At 42.9% G+C, this 16212-nt stretch overlaps 1 protein-coding gene across 2 annotated transcripts in view; it reads left to right on the top strand.

The window, feature by feature from the left end:
• Positions 1-16212, top strand: part of ECT2L (epithelial cell transforming 2 like) — a 62965-nt gene that overhangs the window by 31036 nt on the left and 15717 nt on the right. The window contains exons 9-13 of one of the 2 annotated variants that reach the window (XM_088024241.1): positions 3287-3379; positions 4959-5141; positions 6662-6765; positions 8463-8585; positions 14024-14110. In XM_088024241.1, coding sequence (XP_087880367.1) covers positions 3287-3379; positions 4959-5141; positions 6662-6765; positions 8463-8585; positions 14024-14110 — 590 coding nt within the window. The remainder of the gene's footprint in view (positions 1-3286; positions 3380-4958; positions 5142-6661; positions 6766-8462; positions 8586-14023; positions 14111-16212) is intronic. The other variant, XM_028121357.1, reaches the window with a different exon arrangement.

Genomic DNA, 16212 nt, shown 5'->3' with positions numbered 1-16212 from the left:
TTCCTTCTTCGTTAAAACTTGGACTTAACGGTTCATCATTATCATGACTCTCTAGCAAAGAATCTGAATTCTCGGGCTACATGTCAGTGCTCCGTAAACACTATCACCTGCATTCTCTATGCCTGTCTGTACTGAAGCAGCTGTGTTGAAAACAGTACTGTGGCTTTTCTTATGCATCCAACCTGACTTTGCTGCCTAAGTACTAAATGGGACTGTGGCACTGACAAGCAATCCTCCCCCTTCCCTTGAAAAATCCCTTTCGCACTCCCTGAGATGACTGTATCATTCCTTCTCTTCCCTCCCCGATCTTTCAAGAACCTCTCTCTCAGCTGTTGACCTCACCTTTTACTCTCCGAACTGCGCTCCCGCCACCAAATCCACCACCTACCCCACCTCTTACCTTTATTCTCTGTCTTCCCTTCTGTCACGATGGAAGAAGCAGCTCCACTCAAATCCGGGATCAAGCATCCTACCGCCTTTCACCTCCTCACGACCACATCCCCACGCTCAGTTCTCTCCAACAGCCTCACCCCTTCTGTTTATTGGGTCATTCCTATCAAATCAGGAACACATGTAGTACCAGCTCCTGTGCTAAAAAGAGAGAGAGACCATAAACTTACCCTCACCTGTAGACCCTCCACCTAGATACACCTATGGACTGACTATACCCATGGTTCTCAAATGTTAGTATGGATTTGGGTCACCTAGAAGGCGTATTACAGTACGCACTGCTGGGTCTCGTCCTAGCATTTCTGACTCACTAGGTCTGGCATGGGGGCTGAGAATTTTCATTTCTAACAAGTTCCCAGGTGTTACTGCTGCTGCTCAGCGGGGGTCTGCTCCAGATTCTCTCTCTCTCTCTCCCCCCCCGCCCCTCCCCCGCTCACTCACATTCTCTAAATAATAAAATTAATAAAATTAAAAAATTTCTCAAGCAGCTTTATCAAGGTGTAAATGACGTAAAATAAACTGTACATATTTAAAGCGTGCATCTGGATAAATTTTGACATAGGTATACATACCCTGTGAAACCATAAAATAATCAAGATAATGAACATATTCACCACCACCAACATGTTCCTCATGCCACTCTGCAGTTTTTTCCTCCTGCTTCTCCCCATCCCCATCCCGAATCAACTGCTGATCTGCTTTCTTTCACAATGCATTAGTTAGTATTTTATAGAATTTTCTATAAACGGAATCAGACATGGTGCATTCTTTTTTGTCAGGCTTCTGTCACTCAGAAGAATTATTTTAGATCCATCGGTTTGATGCTTGTATCAGTGGCCCATTGTTTTTTTATTGCTGGGAATTATTGCGTTGTACGTATATACCACAATTTGTTTATTCAGTCACTTGTTGATAGATATTGGAGTTCTTTCCAGTTCCCGGGTCATAACCTAGAAAGCTGCTATGAACCTATGTGTGAACATATGTTTTTATTTCTCTTGGATAAATACCTAGAGTGGAATGCCTGGGTCATATGATAGCTGTTAACTTTTTAAACACTGGTGAAACTGTTTTCCGGAGTGGTTGTACAATTTTACATTTCCACTAGCAATGTATGAGAACTCTAGTTGCGTAGTACCCCCATACTGGGTACGTGGTCTTCTTAATGTTAGCCATGCGAATGGGTGTGCAGTAGTAGCTCATTGTGGTTTTAATTTGCATTTTCCTCATGACTGATGATGCTAAACATCTTTTCATGCACTTATTTGCCATTCATTGGTCTTCCTTGGTGCAGTGTCTGTTCGAATCTTTTCCTCATGTTTAAAATTAGGTTGTTTCTTTTCTTATTGAGAACTCTTTATGTATTCTAGAAAAGTGATTTACAAATATTTTCTCCCACTCTGTGACTTATCTTTTTGTTCTCTGAACAGTCCCTTTTGAGGAGATGAAGTTCTTAATTTTTGTGAAATCAAGTTTATCTATTTTTTTCCTTTATAGGTTATACCTTCAATGTCATTTCTGAACACTATCTGACTAAAGTTCACAAGATTTTCTTTATTTTAGAAAAAATTTCTTCCAAATTATAGTTTTGACTTTTAGATTTCTGATCCATTGATTTATTTGTTTGTTTTATATAGTTTTAAAAGTATGGGTTGAGGGGCGCCTGGGTGGCTCAGTTGTTAAGCATCTGCTTTCGGCTCAGGTCATGATTCCAGGTCCTGGGATTGAGCCCTGCATCGGGCTCCCTGCTCCGCGGGAAGCCTGCTTCTCCCTCTCCCACTCCCCCCTGCTTGTGTTTCCTCTCCCACTGTCTCTCTCTGTCAAACAAATAAATAAAATCTTAAAAAAAAAGTGGGTTGAAGTTTCATGTTTCTTTAACATATGGATATCTAATTTATCCAGAACCATTCCTTGTAAAGATTATCTTTTCTCAGTGTGTTCCATTTGCATCTTTGTTGAAATCAATTGACTACATATATGTAGGTATATCTATGGACTCTATTTGATTTCATTGATCCATTCCAATTAAAAGATTAGACCCCCAGTAAATGAGAGACATCCCAACATTTCAGCCACCGCCATCTTGTTCCAACCAGTTTGGAGTAACTGTTTATTCTTAGACCACAAAGAATTAAAATACATAATCCAATATATTAGTTTCATTCAAAGTAATTCCTTCTATATGCTGAATCCAATCTTTATGCTGTGTCACTGAAGAAGGGGTGAAATTAATACCACACTAAATTTTGACCATCGTATTTAACATTTTCAACAGTTCTACATCTGTCCTCTTACAATGAGACTTCTCATTTGAGTCAGACTAGTTTAGAAAATATATGTAGAGGGTGCCTGGGTGGCTCAGATGGTTAAGCGTCTGCCTTTGGCTCAGGTCATGATCCCAGGGTCAGGGGATCGAGTCCCACATCGGGCTCCCTGCTCCTTGGAAGCCTGCTTCTCCCTCTGCTTCTCTCTCTCTCTGTCTCTGTCTCTCATGAATAAATAAATAAAATCTTAAAAAAAAAAAAAGAAAAAAGAAAATATATGTAGACTTTTCTCTGTCTTTGGCCTGAGTATTCCAACTTTGAAAATAAGCACCAGGTCAACCTTCCTGCCCTGTCTCTCCACTCTGTTGTTTAGTCCTCATTAACTAAGTGTTTGGACTTCAGCACTTAGGGGTGAGCTATAAAGTGCTTACGGACTGTTCCATGAGGGATTTGAATTGAAGATGAGAAATGCTAGGGGCCTTTCTTGGCCAGCTTAGCTCTCCTAAGCATTACTTAACTGTTCCAAGGCAAAACCTGTGAGCAAACTAATGAAAGTATTTTTGACTCTGCAGAGGCAGGAATGGAATTTCTTTCCCAGTTGTCTCGACTAACTGGCACGTTCTTTACTGCCCCTACTGGAATTGCAACTGGCTCTTACCAACACAGTAAGTGTATGCAGGAGCTGACCACAGTGCCCAGGAACATCCTCAACTCCGGGGTCACCAAAGACAAAGCACAGCTAATAATACTGGTTCTGGCCCATGTCAATGACTGTCTTCCACTCCCTCTCGAAAGGAATGCTGTCACTACCCAAACTATGTCATTTCCCATGGCGCAGTGTCCTTTCAAGTGCTTAGAAAGGGATCATTTATTACAAATATTTGCTTCAAACCATCATGTACACAAACTCTGTTGAAAACATCATTTTTAATAGTTAAAGATGTATCGTTGCTGATCTAGAGAAATAACAAGTACCAAGAATAATTCTTAGTGAGACAGAATCAATATGGTTTCCTTTGGAAATAAGAATTACAGCTATAAAGAGATGGTGAAGGGAATTGCTCAGGTTCCAATTCAATTGCATTATCTGAGAGGAAAAACAAAGATAAAGTATACACCTGAAAGCAAAGTTTCATTTAGATACTGAAGCTGCAGATATTAAATGCAAATGTAACATTGGCTGACCAGCAAGAGTACCACACTGCTCTGCTAAAGTAACAGGAACAGGAATTTCCCCCTTTAAAACTCCCTGGCCTCCTATTACACGGGGTTTGGGGCCATGTAGAAACCATATAAAACATGATGTCTCTAATCCCAAATGCCAAGGGACTTTCAAGCCTGGGAAGAACTGGCATGATTGGAAACCTGTAAGGGAAAAGACTCCATGTATCTACAAAAAAGCACATTGACTTGCTAGATTTTTGTAGCAGAAGTCACTTGTTAATTTTAGTTCTATAGCTACATTACCATGGGCCTTGTGCAGAGAGGATGGCAGGCTTGCAGTGGGGAGCAGGGTGTGAACACTGTTCTTTATGGGGCGGCTCTTCTTCCCTTTCTCCTCCTCTGTCTCCTCCTCCTTCTGTTCATCTTCCTTTTCCCTCTCTTCTTAGTTTTCTTCTAGAAAAGCATGTTATAAAGAGTTGCATATGTTTATCAATAAAAATGGGGGAGGGGAATCAAATAAGGCTATCTATCCATTGAGGACAGAAAATCAGATTTAACATGCCCCAGCATCATTCAGTAATTGACTTTCAAGGAGAGAACATCCTTAAGCACCCACCTCAGTCATGTAGAGATATTTAGAGAGAGAGAGCAGCTTGACATGAGGTAAGGAGGCCGCAGGGTTGGCTAGCCCAAGATGACTTTGGATGACATGGTGGGGAAACCAGGCAGAGTGGGGTTTTCTTGTATGTTCATTTTAGAACGTAAAGAAAAAACAGCACATTCTTGCCTACTCTGCTTCCTGATATACAAATCCAGCAGCTATTTAATTTTGATTTCAAATGTAACATGTCAACCTTATCTGTCAAAGAATAGATAGGCATTTGAAATTATTCATTGTGTCCTTCTTGAGCTTCTAATTTTGTCTTTGAAAGCAGCTAATGGGTGTTTCTCTTAGTCTTCTAATGAGAAAGGAGAATAAGTCTGCTGTAAATACAGCTAAGTTTTTGTTGTACCATAAATAAGAAGAATTCTTTCATGGGAGCTCCAGCCCGCAATAATGAAAGGAGAAAATCATGTCAGTTCTTAGTGATTGGCTGGGAAGACCGTGGGAAAGCGCTCCCTGTTCCATCTACTTCAGTGAATCAAAGCTGCAGATGTGGTCCAGTTTCACGGATATTCTGGAAGACACCTTGAAATCAGTAAGGAAACAGTTAAGTCCTCTCTTCAAGGAGTTGCGAAAGAACATCAGTGCCAGGATAATAGGTAAGAAGTCTTGCTGCTTCTGTTGTAGGTTCATTATGAAGGTCCTTCCCTATCTAGAGTGAATACAAGGTCAGGAAAGGCTCAAGCAAAAGCTGGCTTCTATTCCTGTTCAGTAAAACTTTCTTTCCTTTGTTTTCCATATCTCCTTTCAAATGTAAGGACTATCCACTGACAAAAAATATATTCATCTTCAAAATGCTGAAGCCATTCCTTTTAAATAGTAGTGTCTTACTAATCCTATGCCCGTCAGTGGTTTACCTAGACAAAACTCACTGAGTGTTTGCTAAGCCAGAGGGCTCTGCCCTTCTTCCCACCACAATTTGCTCTAAAAGTTAAGCTCCTCTTAGACACAACACCCATTACTTAAGTTGTTCTACGATTGTGTTCTATTCATTTTCTAGTTAAAATATTCAATTTGGTGGTGGGCTCCACAGACCTCTGCTGAGCCTCTTGGACATCACTGAATTTATCATCTCATTTGCACTCCCTACTCGTGACTAATCTATCACAATAGAGTCTTGGAAGCCATTTTCTGTGGCAACCAGATCTTCCCCTAAATCAGTCCATTCTTTAAAATGAAATTTTTTGTTTGTTTTGTTTATTTATCATCTGGGTAAATGACCACCACCCCCATCTTTAACTACCTATTTAATTTGTCCCTAACGCTTCCCATCTGACTAAAATACCCTCAAAATCAAGTCATTATTTGGTTATGTCTTACTTCCTTCTTCCCTCCCTGCCCTGCTTCTTATTAAGGTCCCAGACAATTACTGTCTACACAAGAGCAATAGCACACAAGTATGCATGTAGATATTTTATGTCAATGTATGTCCCACATCACTTTACATAAATGTCTCCAAAACAGGGAGCTGTCTTCTTGGTTTTATGTACTATCTGCTTGGCCACATTTAGTAGATGTTCAACCAATATTTAAAAAAGGTTATAAGGCTATAAACAGGGAGAAATTATTTCTCCTGTTTTTTTCATAGATATTAGGGACCAAAGAGAAAAGCAGAAAAATTAGCTTTTTCAAGATAGAAGTATTTTTGATGATATTTGTAAGAAATGAGAAGTTAGATGGAATAAAATTATTTGCATATAAATGCACATTGTTCAAAATATTAAAAATATAAAAAGATGTCTGTGTAATTATGGTTGTATGTTATTTGCTGTAGGCTTAAACTATTTAAGTCTTGAACTCAAAAATACAGGGGTGTGAGGAGGAAGTTTTGGTGGGAATGAGAATCTAAAATTTAAACTTACAAGGTTTATTTTCACACGTTTTCTCCTTATTGTCCAATTTATAGATTCTATTTAATATCAGCTTTACCAGGGTGGGTACTTTTTAATATGCTTTACATTGGTGGATAATCCCCTTGGCATAATAGAATTTTAATTTTTATGCTTCACATTTTTTAATCCACTATAAAGCAACTGTGAGGAATGAGTTGTTTTCTTCTTGATCACATACATCTCTTACATAAATTAATTACAAGGCATATGGCCTTATGTATTTACAGGGCAACTTACTTTTGACAACATGAGTATGGCTAACATTCTGAATAACCAAGAAATGGCACAAGCTCTGGCAGATGGATTGATGGAACTTACAAAAGATAATTCTGTGAGTGTTTCTTTGAAGAAAGCAAACTTTAAAAACCTAACACTTTACGTTTTTAGTTTGCGCTGATTTTTTTTAACCAGTTTATGCCTTGGGAGACACAATTCCTCTGAGAAATTACAAGAGGTTGTAAAAACAGCCACCGAGAGATTCTGGGCCCAAGATGTATTAGGTACACAAAATGGACAAATATAAGGGCACCTGGGTGGCTCAGTCACTTAAGTATCTACCTTCAGCTCAGGTCATGATCCCAGGGTCCTGCATGGGCAGCCGGGAGCCTGCTTCTCCCTCTCTCTCTCTCAAATAAATAAATAAATAAAATCGTTTTAAAAAAATAGACAAATAGGAAAATTTTATAGGTTATTTAAAACGTATTTACATTGTGCGCTGTTTTCCATCTTGTGATTAATTGCAGTCAGAAGTGACTTCCTTAAACAACATGTTAGTGGCTTTATGTTTCACATAAACGTTACTCAACAGTTTAAACAATTAACAGTATGATAGGAAAACCAAGAAAGCGTGAAACCAGATAGAAAACAATGAAGGGCAAAAAAGGCTAGTTGAGAGGGGAAGGGAAAGAGAACACAAAAAAACACAAATAAACAAATCAATAAGTTAGTTGGGGACAGGCATGGGGGAAGCATGAAGAAGCCTTTTTTCAGAAACCAATCTTGGCTACTCTCCCAGAAAAGTCAGTCCACGCATCAGGAAATAGTGAGGAGAGACAGTATACGGGGCCCCGTATGGCAAGGCTCTAGGACCATGAACTATGCAGCTCTGTCCCGGGGATGATAGTAACATACCTGATGCACATAAGGTCTTTAGTTCTCCACGGAACGATTCCCAACCCTTCTCTTCCACTGTAGTTATTCTACTTTGTGGATGAATTTAACAGCATCTTTGTACATGTTCTTTATCTACCAGGGGTCTGCTCTGATTTCAAGTTGGCTGCCTGCATAAGCAGCAGGCATCTCCAGAGTTAGCCAAGCACAGGGAGGAGTCTGAGAAGCTGCAGTTGGCCATGATTTGTCCTCTCTGAAGACCCAGCTCCTCACTGTTCTAGCTACCCATCGTCAGCCCCGGGAGAAAAATGAACAGGGGTGTTCACAGGGATGACCTGAGGTCTTGAAAGATCCCGCACTGTCTCCTGAGAGACCAAAGAATTACTAAACGTGTTTGGTATAGGTTCAGTGTACTTACTGCCAACCGAATTATTTTAAAATGATCGTGTATGATGTAATTTCGCTGGTGCTCAAACCTGTAGCCTGAGAGAGAACCAAATGTGGGGGTGTCCTAGGCTGTTCTGTGCAGTCATCCTGCTGCAAGGCCTCTCCCATGCTTCTGTCCTCCCAGAGAAAGCAGGCTCCCTCGTGTCCGCTTTCCTCATCTGGCCTCGAGACTGACGTGGGCCACTTTGGGCCACTTCGGTTCTGAAGATCTTGAGACCTTCCCCACAAGACCTTGGCATCCTGATTGGATTGTGACAATAAGAGAACAGGGATTGACTACAAAGTCCCGTTTACAGACTTTAATTGAATAATACTTACTTTGTTTCCTAGACTTTTAATTAGGTAGAAAGAAGAAAACGCTACTAAAAATATGTTCTCTTTTCTGCTGCACCTGTATTGGCCTGTTTTCCAGGTGAATGTTTTAACTGGAAATTCTTTTTTCTTTTGGTTTGGGGGGGTGGGTTTTTTTAGGACAAACCTCTGGAGTTTCTGTCAGATTTTCTGCTGAAGAAATGTGGTAAAGGGAGCAAGGATTTTGAAGAAAACATTCCGACAAAACGTGATGCAAAGGCCGCATTCAGTTTACCCCCTCAGGTAAAGTATAGGGGCAGTTTTATGCCATTAATTCACTGTGTGATTAGACACCTGTGGTTAAGAAATCCATAAACAATAAGGATCATCCTCCCTGGAAAGCCTCCACCTTGTCATTTCTCCTAAGAACTTCCCTTTCGTGGGCTATGATAAAAAAGGGTGCTTTGTAGATTCCTAGCAAGAGTGGCCTTCAAGCCACCTGAGGGTAGAAGCCGCCTCGCCGACTGGGGTAGTGCCATTGGGGGGCGGGGGTGGGGGTGGCAGTCGGCCACTCCCGCGGTGCCGCTCACTCAGCGGAGCCCCGGCTCACTTGAGAGACACAGTGTTTTCATTTGCAGCCCACGACACTTTTTGGGGGAAACACAGCCGTGTTCTTCTTTTCTTAGTTGAGATTCCAGGTCATAAAAGGAAAAAAAAAAAGTGGGTTTTAAACCAGTCCTCCAAGCAAACAAGAATAATTGTGCCAGTAGTATGTTCAGCATCCAGCCATCCCTGGTTCCGTGAAATAATCGGGATTCGGGAAACACTGAAAATTGCCTTGTCATTAAGAGAGCTGGTTTCCAAGCAAATGTCATTTCCGAATCACAGGACACATAGAAAAATTACCTCTTGGATGATCAAAGGCTTGGGGACGCCACCCCCACCCCCACCCCCATGGAAACTATTAGTAGGAAGAGACCTGTGAGTTCTATCAAGCAGACAAATAATTTGTTGCCCTATTAACCTGATATTCTGGAAGCCTCTGATCACACTTCTTTAGAAGATAGCACAGAGCAGGGGAGGGCAAACAAGAGGGCTGCTGGTGGTAGGGTGCCCTCTGCCGCAGCTGCAGACCTGCTCAGCAACATGACAGGCCTGCAGGTATGCAGGGCCCCCCCTCGGACGTTACCAGAGAGGGCCCCCTGCTTTACCATCCTCCCCGCCAAAGTGACTTATTTTTCCCAAGCACAGCCTTCCTTTCCAAGAAGAGTCCTAACACATTTCCAGGGACTTCTAAGCCCTTTTTAAGACAGAGCCCTGCTTGCCTCATGCCCCTTGCCTCATGCCGCAGTTCAGGAAACTCTCGCAGACCATGCACGTCAGGGTTCTCCAGAGAACCCGAACAAATAGGATCATTTATATATATGTGTGTGTGTGGTGAGTCTACAAGCGGGAGATACCCAGGAGAGCCAATGGTACAGTTCTAGTCCAAAATCTGGCAAGCTCAAGACCCAGAAAGAGCTGATGTTTCAGTTCAAGTCCAAAGGCAGGAAAAAGCCAATGTCCCAGTTTGAAGGCTATCAGGCAGGACGAACTCTGTTACTTGAGGGAGGTCCAGGCTTTTCATTCTACAGACCTTCAACTAATTGCGTGAAGCCCACCCACATTAGGGCGTCCAAGCTGCATGACTCAGTCTACCTATTTCAGTGTTAATCGCATCAAAAAACACCCTCACAGACACACCCGGAGTAATTTGACCAAATGTCTGGGCACCCCATGGCCCAGTCAAATTGACACAAAATTAATCATTACAGACAATTTCTCAGTTAGAGGTTAGCTACGCCCTCCCATCTTCTCAGTTCAGTTCCCTAAATATTTACAGGAATGAAGCACGTGCAAGGCACTGTGTTGTATCCTGGAAATAGACAACAAAAAAAGACACAGTCACTGCTCTGAGGTAGATAAGCCTGCACAGAACCAGATGACACGGCATGATTGGTGCCTCTTAGCAGGATGCGTAGGAGGGAATGGGAATGCCAACGTGGGTATTTAATTGAGAGTCCCTTTCTGCTTCTCAGAGGCTTTTTGCCTTATTATGGCAGCTGTTATCTTTTGAGATTCATGGGGATTAGTCTCCCAAAATGTGGATGTTATCTCCATCCATCCTTCAGTCTGTGAAAGCCTTTGAAAAACAGCTGGCGGGGCTCTAGAACCACCGGTTTTCCCTTGTTTCCCTAAAGGGGATGCCCAGCATGCAACCGCACCACACGGGATCCAAATTTTCCTGAAGCCCCCACAACGTCTGCATCATTCCTGACTCCCTGGAAACCTTACTGGAGTTCTTCCACCCCCAGACACACAGACCCCAGAAATGTTCCTCTTTGAAGCAAGGAAACCTGAAGGAAGCAAAGGGGGACAAAAATGATCAGCACTTCCTCCTCTGAAGTGTTTCTTTTCCATTTGAAAGACCTGACAATTGGAGAGAACCCCTTCTGGAAACTCTGACACCTAAAAGAATGGTCACTGGGAGCATTTCCTCTCAAAGACACTTGGGTTCTTTCTTCTGGCAAATAAGATCCACACTGAATCAAGTCTTTCCAACCTGCTATTGCCCTAAATATCTAATCACTTGAATAAAATAATATAGAATGTTTGGGCTTTATGTTGCCTCACTGCTGGAAAGCAGGCCTGCTAGGTGGCATCACTCACCTGTAATAAATCCGCAGAAGTGAAAGACTCCTTAATGCCTAGGAATTTCTTTAAAAAAAATCAAATTAGAAAAAAATATATATTAGATTCTTACTTGGTTTTCTATCATTTAACACTTACGAGCTTGTGCACAAAGCCCATGAAACAAAATCGGGGACTTTCAGGAAGAAAAACTATAGCTTAAAAATAGGTGCCGAATTAGGATAGAATAGAGAAACTGAGTTTCTCCACACAGTAGAGTTTATTTTTTAAACGGTAGATATTGAGGCGCCTGGGTGGCTCAGTCCTTAAGCATCTGCCTTCGGCTCAGGTCATGATCCCGGGGTCCTGGGATCGAGCCCTGCATCGGGCTCCCTGCTCCATGGGAAGACTCTTCTCCCTCTCCCACTCCCCCTGCTTGTGTTCCCTCTCTCGCTGTGTCTTTCTGTCAAATAAATAAAATCTTTAAAAATAAATAAATAAATAAATGGTAGATATTTGTCCTGAAGGGCACACAAACTCACAGCCCTAGGAATGGAAAGTAATGGCTTCTGCTGGGAGAACTGTTTTAAAGACCCTTGCATAGGGGTATCCAGTCAGAGGGCTTGCCTGCCAAATCTGGGACCGGAGACACACACGGAGCTGTGTCTGAAGGCATGACCAGACAGGGCTCACCTTCCCTCCAGAAGGCCCAGACTCTGCCCATATATGCACATACAGATAGATGTGTATGTGTGTCTGTCTGTCTACCCACCTACCAGCTGTCCAGTCAGATCCTATCCACCCACTACGGCCCTATCAGTACTCACTTCTGGCTTGGTGTAGCTGGAGTGTTTACACTGACACTCTACAACACGGTGACAGGCCACAGCCAGAATCAGAGTTGTCCCCAAGCTCTACCTGTCATTTGCACAACTATTTCTGGCCCCTAATTCAGGAGCTGAGTGTCTTCTGGGAGAATCATCAGCAATAACTAGGCTGTATCTGGAAAAGGCAGACAAGGTAGGAAAATTCCTACCATGTAATCAGAGGGCTCCTTCATATGTCACGGAGAGAGACAAAGGCAAAGCCCACCAACCCAAAATAAGAGTTCCCTTATAAATGTGCCAAGTCGGTTGCTCCTGTTACTTCCTCTGAATTCATGCTTGAAAACAAAATAAGGGATGGCATCTTAATCTAAAAATAAGTCTAGGGGCTCCTGGGGGGCTCAGTGGGTGAAGCGTCTGACTCCTGATTTCGGCTCAGGTCGTGATCTCAGGGTGGTGAGATCGAGCTCTGCGCTGGGCTGGAGCCTGCTTGAGATTCTCTCTCTCTCTGGCTCCCCGCGCCCCTCCCTGCCCTCTCTTGGGGAAAAAAAAAAAAGTCTGTACAATTTTAAAAAACTAGATGGATAGTATGCAATGAGAAAACTTGATATTTTAGATTCAAACAAAATTACCATGCCAAATCCATTTCCTAACCACAAAGAAAAAGTTATATCTAATAAAAATGGCTGTTGCTGAGCCAGAGGTGAGCGGAAGCCCCGGGGTGAGTGAGCAGGTTCCCCATAACCGGGGTGGCCCAGGGGGCTGCGCCAGCACCTGAATCGTAATGTAATCCTGTGCGGTTTGTGTTCTCTCCATCTTAGGCCAGTTTGAATTTAATTTTCATTTTATGTCTGCAGCCTCTTCTACCTCTGCATCTACCGGTGTTGCCACCGACTGCTTGAAGTTACCAGGTGTCTCCACAAATAACCAGCACCGGTACTGATTCTGAAAGAAGAGAGCGTGCTCCCTTCTTAGAAACTCTGAATGATTTCGTCAAAATTCAAAGGAGATCCTCCCTGCCCTCTCCCCCCAGCCTAAGCCTCAGGGCGTGCCAGGCTGATCCAGGGACAGCCACAAATGGGGAAAGCAAAAGGAATGGTGCGAGGACTGGGGCCACGGCCAAGTGTTAAGGCTCAGGAGGGGAGCCTCTCCTGCAAACCGGGGAGAAGCCAGCCCGCCACACTGGGGGACCGCGCCTCCTATACAAAGGCTTCAGGCAGCCATAAAGAACGGCTGCAGATACAAAATAAAAATTCCATTCTGCCTGAGGAGAGTAAGGCAAAACAGAAACGTCTTGGTTATAAATTGACGTTTTTCTTCCAGTCTCGCCCTTAGATCTCAAGGGGTTACCATGAGTAGTTTTATCTTTGACGGGAAAAGGCAGCCGTGATGACCAGGAATCATCCATTAGCTCTCACCACAAAGGCAGGGCCACTGTTCCATTGTTAGAATGGACCCTGTAAGCAGCAGGTGGGACTACTTTTTTTTTGAGAGATAGAGCCGAGGAGTGGGGGGAAAGAGAGAGAGAGAGAGAGGAGAGAGAAAATCTTAAGCAGGCTCCATGCCCAGCACGGAGCCTGACACGGGGCTCCATCTCACAACCCTGAGATCATGACCTGAGCGGAAACCTAGAGTCAGTGGCTTAACCGACGGAGCCACCCAGGCGCCCCAGGACTGTTTTTTTCTAATGTGCTAATTTATGTGGAAGCCACAAGAACAACTAACAAGGAAAGTGAAGAAAGAAAGAATAAGCTATATTTAAATGTGGAAACAGGTCTAGAGAGAGCATATGAACTGTTTCCGACCCATTTTCGTTAGATTAAAAAAGGGGTGGATTTTACCAAGTGCTGTGAGCTTTTTCTTCTGGCAGTTTCAAAAGTAAGATGAGCCATTCGCCCTCAGCTGACAAGGGACAGAGCAGAATGAGGCAGAAGCCGGGAATGTGTGGCATTCCTTGAGTGTCAGTCCCCTGCCTCCCAGGGGGAAAAGGGGGCTGCCCTGAATTTCATTTCTCAAGTATAATGCAGTTCTTAGGAAGCTAAAGGTTATTCTTATTTTTTAACATAAAATTTAATTTAAGAGAGCCATCACATGTGTCAAGTGCTTCGTTCATTGTGTCTGGGGTACAGTGTGGTTGAGGCTGAGGGCAGACAGCTACTGGAGGCCTCCTGTGGGCACAGCACCCACTGGGCATTCAGACAGCCCAAGGCCTGACCCCAGATAATCAAATCTGCCTTGAATCCTCAGGAAAGAAATGTTCTAGAAGATAACCCTCGGGACACAAAATCAAGTCTCAGCAAAAACGATCCAAATTTGGAGATGCTGGTTAAGCTGGTAAGCCAATCACTACATAGTAAGAATTTTCCATTTGTTTTGCTCTTGACCCCCCCCCCCCCAAAAAAAAGGCTTCAGTCTTTATTCTGGTTAGTCCTGTTTTTCTTGAAAGTTTCCCTTAAGGGAAATAAAAACAAAACAAAACAAAAAAACCCTCTAAATATAATTGAGGGGGGAATCCAACGGGTAGATTTTTCTTTTTTGAGTAAGTCCTGGTCTGAAAAGAAGTGGAACCAAGAGGGTGGAAGTATAACATCTTGGGAACAAGAGCTTGGCGCTACTCTGATTTTCTAATATGACATGAGGACAGAATCTAAAGAAATGGCCCATGCACATAAAGGGTCTGACCCACCAACTGGTGGTCTGATTTCAAAGGCTGAGTATGATCAATATAACTTACTGTTTGCAAAGGGTAGTGCGGGGGGGGGAGGCTGCAGACCAGCAGCGGCGCGGTCCCATCCGGCCCTAACACGTTCGTGAATTCATCATCATATTTTCGTAATTTCCCAGAATCCTTTCAGGTAGACGTTAGCAACCACATTTTGTAGATGAGGAACTCAAGTTAGAACACTTTAAATGACTTCCCTAAGGTCAGACAGCCAGGGGAGAAAGACACCTGAAGCCCCAGGTCTGAAGCTCAGTCCGGGGGCTCCTTCCCAGCCCCTCCACATGCTGGGCAAATCCACCTGCTGCGTGCAGTGCAGGTGTGGACCTCGCGACCTGGGCGCTCGCACACCCTCAGATCCACCCCCTGGGAATCACCAAGGACGAGGGGGTTCATGTCGGGCCGTGAATATGATAGTGTCTCGTCTCACTGGTGGTCATAACACCTGACATTGGTTTGAAGACAACAACGAAAGGTTTGACAACTGAAACCTTAATTCAAAATGATTATAAACATTGGAAAACAATATTTTAAAAAAATCGTATGCATAAAAATGTAATATGGGCTCCAAGCCAGCAGCCAGGTGGGATACAAATGTATTTTTTTTTTTAACGCATTAGGTAAAACTTAACCAAGAACAGTGTGTTTATAGTATTTCATAGAGTGAGTTTTCTGTTTTTTCTCTTAAATTACTTCTGCATTTTAATTTTAGTTCATGAAGTCATGGTTGATTTGTTTTGGGTGAAGGTCACCTGCCATTATACTTAGTATTGTCATATTTTATTTGGGGCACTATGGGGCATATTTAGGGCTGAAGGGAAAAGAAGAAATTGTGTTCTAAGAGTATTAATAGTTCTAGGCTCAAATACAAGGCCATTAAGATTTTTAAATTTAAATATTATAATGGTTTTCTAGATACTCATTCTAGATACTCATTTTTCAACCTTTGAAAAATACAGATAAAGAAAAAGAATTACCTAGTCCCAGTACTGAAAATTCATTTCTCCATGTGTCTCCATAGCATACATAATAATAGGGTGGGGAGCTTCTTTACACCAGTGTATGATTTTTCCCTCTGCATTAAAAGATAAAACAGGACTTCGAAATATAGAAAACAGGACATTTAGCCACCTAGCCAAATGCATTTACAGTTCCATGTTAGGGTCCTTTTTCCTAAATACAGAAAGAAGAGCATGAGTTTAGTGTTTCATAAATGCCTGTGAGAAGCAGATTAGTTGATAGGGAGAGGGCTAGCTCATTTCAGTTCTTCTGTCTGCAGGATATTCAATAAAACACTATAAATTCATCAGTAAAACACTGAGGAAGAAGAAATAGGAAAGCAATCAAGAGTGGGCAGCCCAAAGCTTCCTCAGTGGACTGTCATTCCCATGAAGGCAAGACTGTCCTCCTACCATTGTGTAGTCAGCACCGAGCCCGTGTCACTGAATATGTCCTGGGGTGGATAGATGGATAAACATCGGGCCTCAATCTGCCCTCCTCAGGATCCAAGACTAAAAGCCCCATCTCTACTAGGGCATGAGGCTGGCCTGATGTGAGGGCCTTGTTGGTGCTAGCATGTCAAGCAGTGGTCAGCAGGGTCCACCATAGTCCCCTGTCAAGGTCCCCTTCAACCTTGTTTAGCGCAAACCCCAAAGAGGGACTCTCACAGAGTCACTGCCTGACGGTTCAGCCCGTCATTCCTCTACCTCCTTTGACT

Source organism: Eumetopias jubatus, unplaced genomic scaffold, assembly GCF_037043125.1.
Source record: "Eumetopias jubatus isolate StellerSeaLion01/CBP00866 unplaced genomic scaffold, mEumJub1_p1.0 scaffold_6, whole genome shotgun sequence".
Taxonomy (NCBI): Eukaryota; Metazoa; Chordata; class Mammalia; order Carnivora; family Otariidae; genus Eumetopias; species Eumetopias jubatus.
This window is presented reverse-complemented; position numbering and strand designations above follow the sequence as displayed.